Source organism: Helicoverpa zea, chromosome 12, assembly GCF_022581195.2.
Source record: "Helicoverpa zea isolate HzStark_Cry1AcR chromosome 12, ilHelZeax1.1, whole genome shotgun sequence".
NCBI lineage: Eukaryota > Metazoa > Arthropoda > Insecta > Lepidoptera > Noctuidae > Helicoverpa > Helicoverpa zea.
Genome location: NC_061463.1, coordinates 12,717,559 through 12,727,048, shown reverse-complemented (window position 1 = coordinate 12,727,048; position 9,490 = coordinate 12,717,559). Strand labels below are relative to the sequence as shown.

Below are 9,490 nucleotides of genomic sequence, written 5' to 3'. Positions count from 1 at the left end.
TAACATTCGATATGAGGCGTAACCAGTGGCGTAGCGTGGGGGGGGGGCAGGGGGGGCAAATTCCCCGGGCGACAGCTTTTAGGGGGCGGCAAAATTTACCCAATTAAAAAAAAAATGTTCGCAACTAGTATCTGCGCCGCTACATAAAACTGTCTAACAATAACAAAACATTAAACAAGAAAGTTGAAACTTAAAATTAATAATTGTTAAAATTTGGTACTTCAAACACACGTGACACATTTTACGTAATTTTGGTTTTGAGTCTTAAATAAAAAATAATTAAAATTTCGCGCTCGATTCGCTCGCGTATTCAGAAACTGTAAACGCTTAATTTTACATTTGTCAACAAACAAAAAGTTAAGTACGTTCGGGCTAAATTTTACGTAATATTTGGTTTAAGTCCGATAAAAATTTCGCGCTCGCTTCGCTCACGTATTCAGAAACTATATTATGGCCCTTATTTTTGCATTTGTCAACAAACAAAACGTTAAGTACGTTTGGGCTAAATTTTACGTAATTTTTGTTTTAAGTACGATAAAAATTTCGCGCTCGCTTCGCTCGCGTATTTAAAAACGATATGCCCTTATTTTTGCATCTGTCAACAAACAAAAAGTTAAGTACGTTTGGGCTAAATTTTACGTAATATTTGGTTTAAGTCTGAAAAAATTTCGCGCTCGCTTCGCTCGCGCATTTGGCAACTACGTAGCCAAGTTTATCTTTATTTGCATTTGCTTACCTACACAACTGCGGACATGCGTTTAGCAGAGTGCTAATTTAGCTAAACCGATGAGGTGGTCCCTCATGACTAAAAGGTTAAGAACCACTGGTTTAGATAAACTTGAATGCTATAAGCAATACCTACCTAGATACAAGGCAAATTTCACGCTTCCATGGAAACTAATTTAAGTGTTAGTCCAGTAAATTAAATTAATTTGTTAAACAGTTGAAAGTAGCCCCGCTTTTTAAATTATTTCAATTTCATATATACTTATAGGTACCTACTTCGCTAGCCTGCGTACCTAAAAGAATTTAAAAACCTTCAAGAAATCAAGTAACAAAGATATAAAAGAAAAGTCTACTTGAGAACCTCCCCCTTCTGCCGGGCCTGCGGTTTGTTCGAAAGAGTTACCGCGGCTCTGGAACATAAAAGGCCTTCGACGGAACACGACGGTTTTTAGTCAGTAAGAGTCTGACACTCCCTCACCGCTGCTAACCCACAGCGGGAAGGGTCATTTGATGATTTTTAACGTCGATACAAAAAAAACCCTTTTTTTGAAGTCGGTTAAAAATGACAAACGGCCAGTAACACTTGTTAAAAAAAATACACGGGAAGGGGCGGCAAAATCGACAACTGCCCCGGGCGGCAGACACCCACGCTACGCCACTGGGCGTAACCTCAGTCTGGGACAAAATATAACTTTTGACATGACTCTAACGCCGATAAAATGTTTTATTTTTACGTAAAGTGCGGGGTGATTATTGTAGGATAGGTGTTGCCTATAATCATTTTTGGAAATAATCCCCGCAATCAAACTTTTGAACTATACCTATGTTTAAAAACAGATGTCGCTGTACTTTGAGCTTGTTAATGTCGCCCTGAGAATTTTTCTTCACTTGACTTTTTAGAAAAGTTTGTCTTACTTATCGCAAAAAGGCACACAAAGTAGGTACCTACTTATGTGGCAAAAAATGTTTGTTCCTTGTTATGTACTGGGGACTCACATCACACAAAAACGGGAATATGTTTTCGTGTGATTTCTTACGCAAGTTCCTGTATTAGCCCGCGAAAGTCGATTATTATTATGTAGTAGGTACCTATAGACTTTTCTTAATTCATATATCTATTTAATATAAATACTTCTTTATATTAGCAGAATATCTCGGACGTCACTGTCAAGAGATTCATAATTCTTTTGTCAAAAAATAAACAAAATAAATACATGATTTTGTAAGTCGGTTGATCTACACCCGTTCGTTTCATGTTTATAAATATTTACATATATATATTTTATTTAGAGTTTTCTTTTATTCAGATTTTTCTTTTATATATTGCGCATATTTAAACATAGTAGATTAGAAAAAACTTTAAAATTAAAGTGTTGGCTGGATATATAAGCAGCTCGAGGTTCTTTTTTTGGTGGAGGAGTAAGGTGACGCGAGGGTATTTGATTAGTTAAGTTGGTTAGCATGTCACAAATAAAATTGATGAGCCGCGCCGGGCGCGTGGTCTCCGGCGCCACGGCGGAGCTTGGGGAGACCCTGGCGGTGCAGTCACAAGCGCGACACACCCCTATCAGGACCATGTGCTGCTCAAACGAGAAGACCCTCACTATGGAAACGCTAAATCCCAAAATTATAAAGCTGCAGTATGCAGTGCGTGGACCTCTTGTAGCACGAGCTGCAGTCATTAAAAAAGAACTTGAAAAGGTTAGTTACCTACATACTTATTAAGAACTAGCTTCTGCCCGCGACTTCGTACGCGGATCCTGTCCCTTATGCCAGCGACTATGGGGTCAGCAAAATCAAAGATCTGAATAGTCGCAATAGACGTGACCATAGGGATAAAAGTAGTGATTCTAATTAGACCGCATTTAAGTTGTGTGTGGCAAAAATATTACACGTAGGTATTATTTCGTAAAAAAACATTAAATAGATGACAAAGTCGTGGTGACTTAGTGGAATTCGTGGTGGTTTAGTGGGTAGAGAACCAATCTCTCAAGTATGAGCGTGCGTCTTTGATTCCAGGTCTGGCAAGTGCCTGCCAATGCAACTTTTCTAAGTTCTTATGTACTTTCTACGTATATTTTGGATACCAATGACCGTTATTTGGAGGGGATGTTAAACTGTAGGTTCCGACTGTCATTGAACATTCTTGGCAGTCGTTATGGGTAGTCAGAAGCCAGTAAGTCTTACCAAGGGGTAACCGGGTTGTGGAGGTCAGATAGGCAGTCGCTCCTTGTAAAACACTGGTACTCAGTTGCATCGTGACTGGAAGTCGACCCTAACATAATTGGGACAAAGGCTCTTGAGATAATAACGACAATAATAATGAGATATAGGCACCGCAAGACATCTGAGGCTGATGACGGGGAGTAGCGACCCCGCGGGGCTATATATACTGAGTTCTCCAGGGAGAGTATACTGTCCCCCTTCTCCGGCCGGTCGGAGTGAACCATGACGGGGGTAGGTCTCACGCCTCTGGCTTGGCTTGGCCGTCCAGAGTGGAGTCGCTAGAGCAGGATTAGTGGCCCTGCTCGGAGGGTAGGTGCCTCATGGTAAGCACAGGGAGCGCGTAATCCGTGTTTAAAGTCCGCCGAGGTATCCTCACCCTTCAGCCGCTCATGTCAAGGGCTTCAGCGTGTTGGCTTCGACCCCACGTTTGCCTCCCAAAAATTTGGAACTCTGTAGTCCCGAGGTCTGGAAGAGCTATACAAAATAATAATGAAGATAAAACGCAACAAAGTTAGAGAGTGGAGGCTCGTGACGCCACGTCTAGGTATGTAAAATTTGTACTAAGCAGTGACTTAACACGAAATTCAAGCGTTGTTGTATCTTCGTTATTATTTGTTTGTGAGAGAGAGAAAAGAAAAATGCGTGTCCATTATTTTAGGGTTATCTAAAAGACGGACTAATTACTTATTTTGATTCACTATACCTATTTCATAACATTCATTTCTATACATTTCAAGTGTAGTATTGCTCTTGAAGTTCCACATCAGGTGTTCCAGATCTTCGATGTTTACACGTCAATAGAGAGTGCTTATCAGATTGAACCACTTTTGCTAAAACGTCATATCTTTATATGCTATAGTCTAGCTGGGCCCCTGGAGTTCCACATCAGGTGTTTTAGATCTTCAATTTGTATAAGTCAATAGAAAGTGCTTATCAAATTGAACAACTTTTGCTAAAACGGCATACCTGTATATGGTACAGAGAAGCTGGGCTCTTGGGGTTCCACATCAGGTGTTCCAGATCTTAAAATTTATAATCTCAGCTGAAAATGCTCATCAAATGAAACAATTTTTGCCACGGCACCATATTTGTATCTCTTATAGTTTTATTGGTCTGTTGGAGTTCTGCATCAGGTCTTCAAGTTTCGAAGATAAATTATAGCCTATATGTTGACCAGGCCTAATACTGATACAACAAAGAAAAAATCATTGAAATCCGTTCAGTAGTTCGGAAGATTAGCGTGTACAAACAAACAGACATACAGACATACAGACATACAGACATACAGACAAACAGACAGAATTTTTTTTTTGGATTTGTGCTCCATTACTGTTTCTAAACCCCACCCAATTATTATTTTTTTAATATATTCAATGTACAGACACAGTTTTTTTACAGATTTATTATATGTATATATAGATATATAGATATCATTAGGCATATCCTCATGTATTTTAGGTACCATTCAGTTGTGAATATTTCGTTAAGTTAAACTTTGTGGTGCTAGACTTAGATTTTGCGTTTTTAAATAGGGAGCGAAGAAGCCATTCAAGACTGTGATAAATGCAAATCTGGGAGATGCGCACGCCATGCAGCAGATACCCATCACCTTCATCAGACAGGTATTATATATGCTAGATTGAAAGACAAAGTACGCATTTTATCATAGGCGAACTTTAGCGTTGATTAAAGAGCTGTTGATTAAAGGGTTAGTTGTAGGTAACACAACATGAACTGGCATTATATTATGAATGCTTATACAAAGCGCGACAAAGGAACCGTGCGCTTTATGTAACCGATAATTTATTTAAGCAGCAATGTACTTCATGATATTTTAAATAAGGACAATAACAATAATGATAAGGTGCATATTTTGCGCAGGTCATTGCTTGTGCGGTTTACCCTGACCTGATAAAAACTGCAGACTTTCCAGACGATGTTAAAGAAAGAGCTCAGTCGATACTGAAAGCATGTGCTGGGTAAGTTGATTACAAGTATAATTCATTGAAAAACACTCAGTTTTTATACCTACGTTGATAGATTCCTTAGAGAGGACTAGAGGATTAATCATGTAACGCTATCAAGCCGACGTAGAGCTACTTGTCATGATTTTCCAGTCAAAAGTCAGTGGGCGCATACACATCATCGTACGGCATGGACATGATTCGCAACCATGTGGCGGAGTACATCGAGTGTCGAGACGGTCACCCCGCTAAATGGGAGAACGTCGTCCTGTGCGCCGGCGCATCCAGCGGCATCAAGCACTGCCTCGAACTGTTCTGCAACAAGGTCGACGGCAAGGACACCGGTCAGTGTATTGACTATTATTGTTTAGCCAACATAGTGCTTTTGCTTTCTTGCTCATATTTACCTATGGCTTTGTATCTACATAAAATACCATTCAAACCATTTATTTAGCCACACACATTATAATCATTGAAAAAGAACACAGAGTACCTATACAAAAAAAGAAACAGTGTGGCAAAAAAAAGGCAATTTTTTAAGAAAGCTTATAGCTGTATGTAGAAAAAGGTTTACACATCCAAACCTAGATAAATAACACTACACGCACATCAAGAACAATAAACGTTGTAAGAGGTAGCATGACTGACATTACATTAGGTGGACAATAAGTACAGTAAGTTCAGGTTTGCACGAATAGCTCAAGACGTGCGATGTATTCTAGGAGTGCTGATCCCGATCCCTCAGTACCCGCTGTACTCGGCAACATTGGCGGAGTATGGACTGGGACAGGTGGGCTACTACCTGGATGAGAACAATGGCTGGGTACTAGATGTGGCGGAGCTGGAGCGGGCTATGTGCGATGCCAGCGACAAGTATGCAGTACGAGCCCTCGTCGCCATCAACCCCGGGAACCCCACTGGGCAGGTCATTGTTCGCCATCATCATTTCCTATTTTCCAGCTACGTTGATGTCCGCTATCTATCAACCAGATGCAATTTATTACCATGAGGCTACTGAGGCAGCTGCCTATCGATCGCCTCATGTAAACTCTGTAATCTCGGCCCCATAAACCTATAAAAGTAACCCGCAAAACACGATACGTCTTGGTTCGACGGTTCTTCTGACCTTCATAAATTATGACATAAACGTTTGACGGAACAACCACATCAAGAGTAACTTGACCTTCGATCCGTGCAGCTTTTACTTGGCCACGAGCTCCTTGCAGTAACTGCCAGGCGAATGCCAATTTGTGTCTATCGTCAAAGGAGACCAACAGATTATATCATAACTTTATTTGGTCTTTTGCTGAACATGTCTTTCTCATTTATACCTTTTTTTCAACAGGTGTTGAAACGAGAAAACATAGAAAAAATCATAAAGTTTGCCAAAGAGAATTCTTTGATGATATTCGCAGATGAAGTGTACCAGGACAACGTATACGCCAAGGGCAGCAAGTTCTATTCTTTCAAGAAGGTAAACAAATTATAATGAAATTAAATTATAATGAGAACTGACCTGATTTGAGTTCATATTTATTTTTTTCTTTTTGACTTCACCTACCTGTAAATATATTTATAATCTGATTTCAGTATTCTAGCTAAAACAATATTAAACGCATTATATTCCCAGGTGATGACGGAGATGGGTGCCCCGTACAACACGGTGGAGCTGGCGTCGTTCATGTCCATCAGCAAGGGCTACATGGGCGAGTGCGGGCTGCGCGGCGGCTGGATGGAGCTCTGCAACCTCGACCCCGACGTGCAGGCCAACCTCTACAAGGCCATCTCCGCCATGCTCTGCCCAAGCACGATTGGACAGATTGTCGTCGATTGCATCGTAAGAACTACTACCAAAGCCACCTAGCGTTCCAAATATGTGAAACGCTTGTGACATGTTACATGAAATGACAGGCGCGGACGCCGGCTCCGGGTGACCCTTCCTACGAGCAGTGGGAGTGCGAGAAGTCCAACACGCTGGACTCGCTCGCCAAGAGAGCTAAGATGATCGTCGAAACCTTCAACAAGATGGAAGGCTTTAAGTGTAACGTTGTACAGGTCAGTGTATTAGTCACGTGACATCACGACGAGATGGTACACGCAACCAAAAAAGTTTTATTGAAGCACTCATTAATTACACCTCATTTGATATCCTCTTAGCCGATTATCGGCCATGGCGGCTGTTCTCATACATGTAAGGAGATTAGCCAACTACGCAGGACATTTTTAGTGCACAAGCATTAGCGCAGCCACAGGTGTGGTCACTATTCCTTCTCTCTCATAGCCCAATGGGACGGTAAACATACACGACCGGAGAGAAAATCGTGAAATAAAAAACATGAAATATCGGTCCTGCACCTGATTTGGTGCAGGACCGATATTTCATGTTTAGAGTTATCTATTTATACCTTTACGTACTCAATTTGAATTGAGAAAGAAGGCACAGTGAGAGTGTGATGTGGTGCAGGGTGCGATGTACGCGTTCCCGCGCATCCAGCTGCCCAAGCGCGCCGTGGAGGAGGCGAAGAAGGCCGGCGTGCCCGCCGACGGCTTCTACGCGAAGCGGCTGCTCGAGGATACCGGTCACTAACTAATACTCATTACTATCGCACTCAGTGCTGCTCTAAGACTGCCACTATACACCTACCACTACATTCCAAGTCAGCATGACGTGCATGGCATACGTTTTTATTCTTACGTTATCATCACTTTTGCTCAAGTCGGATGGGTGATTTCAGACTTTCTAAGCCCAGGCCTTTTGATGATGTTTTCCTTCACCTAAGTCATTGAGTCATTGATGTTCAAGATAGGCTTAGAAAGTACTTATAACTTATTCAAGTTATTTTTCTACCTGCGGCTGCCTGACATGGAATTGAACTCGCACTCATTGGGGTGCTTTAACCACAAGCCCTGTCATCTAGAATTTTCTACAGGTATCTGCATAATCCCCGGGTCCGGGTTCGGACAGAGTCCCGGCACATACCACTTCCGCACCACCATTCTGCCGCAGCCGAAGCTGCTGAAGGAGATGCTCGTCATCTTCCAGGCCTTCCACCAGAAGTTCACCAAGGAATACGCGTAAACGATTATCTTGTTCTCCCGATGAGAATGTATAGATGAACGTAATCAGAAACATGTAGGTAGGTATTTTAACAGGTCTGTGACTTTTATACGAGAAGCATTTGTCTATCTGACCGCACCAACCAGGTTATATTTTACATATTACCCCTTAGTGAGCCTGGTCAACGGAATACCACACCAACTTTTACTTTAAATTTGTTAAAACATATAAAAAGTCAACTACCTAGATACCTAATGGAAATAATCTAAGAAGTACGTTATGACGTTAAGTTTAGTGTCGGGGTTGACAATTATCGATTCCAGATTTCCTGATAAACGAATTCACGGTAAAATATATTATGCGAATATCGAGGGTTAACTAAGAAAAAATACAAAAAATAACTATTTATGTGAATTTCCCGCTGTCAATAGCAGCATCTCCCGTTGCGCTCTCGATGCACACTGACCACTTCATCGCATCAATTCTTGAGTTAAACTCTGGTGTACCATCACTTGAGCTATCGTCTAACGCCAGGCATTCACCTATGGCCAATGTCCATTATCGCGATAATGAATGGCATTTCCCGTTAGTATTGCCCCAGCATTAAGCTGTCACTCAAAAATTGAGAATTATGGTATTTCAAACTGTGACATGATTTCTATTCTTATCTTGTTTCATGAGTCAAATATAACGTACTTTTTAAATTATTTCAATTTATTGTAAGTTGTGGGCACGAAGGTATCTCCACATGACCGCGGACTGATGAACGCTGCGGCACTAAATCATTATTTCGTGGATGCGGCTTCATGCAGTGACTTAGCCACGAGGTTCTTCCTGTTGGCGGCAATGCAATATTTTTCTCTAGATAAGTGGTCGTCACACTTCTATGATAATGTGTGGCATCACTGCGAGTACTTGCTGCCCACACACTTTTAGACTGTTTAGTAGACCACCAGTAAACAAATCTGACTTATTTAATATAAATTGTCAAAAGTGATTGTCCCAAAGATAAATCAATTTTATAATTTTTATTTATTTATACTGAATTATAGCTAGGAACAGACGTGAAAACATATCTTTAATGAAATAGATGATAAATGTATTACCTACATCGTATCTATAATGAAAATATGGGAATTATATTATATTTATAATCTTACCATTGTTTTTCATTTTGACTGACTTCACAAACATTTCGAATAGACCCTTCAAAATTAACTTACACTCAGCATTTACTTTAATGATACCCACTAGGAGCCACTTTTTGTTTATGATTAAACGAACTTACCTAGTGAGTGAAGCTCTAACCTAATAGGCATGATGACAATTTTTTAAATTCCTTTGTATGATGTAGGTATATGTCGTCACTTGTGACGTCACGACTGAAATTACAAGACGCAAGTAAACAACGCTCGTGCAATAATTAAGTTTTTTGTGTTATTAAATATGAATTCGAAAGGGCATAGGTGTTGTGGGGTCCCCCAGTGTAAGAACACATCCAAAACAACTCCTGATA

General features: G+C 40.7%; 1 protein-coding gene across 1 annotated transcript; it reads left to right on the top strand.

Moving 5' to 3' along the window:
- The first annotated feature begins 1,722 nt into the window (after positions 1–1,722).
- LOC124635403 (alanine aminotransferase 1-like) lies at positions 1,723–9,133 on the top strand. The gene is made up of 10 exons (XM_047171288.1): positions 1,723–2,427; positions 4,485–4,574; positions 4,834–4,931; positions 5,070–5,260; positions 5,639–5,841; positions 6,262–6,390; positions 6,547–6,753; positions 6,828–6,971; positions 7,381–7,495; positions 7,847–9,133. The coding sequence occupies exons 1-10, from the start codon at positions 2,188–2,190 to the stop codon at positions 7,993–7,995; spliced, it is 1,566 nt and encodes a 521-aa protein (XP_047027244.1). The 5' UTR covers positions 1,723–2,187; the 3' UTR covers positions 7,996–9,133.
- Positions 9,134–9,490: the final 357 nt, after the last annotated feature.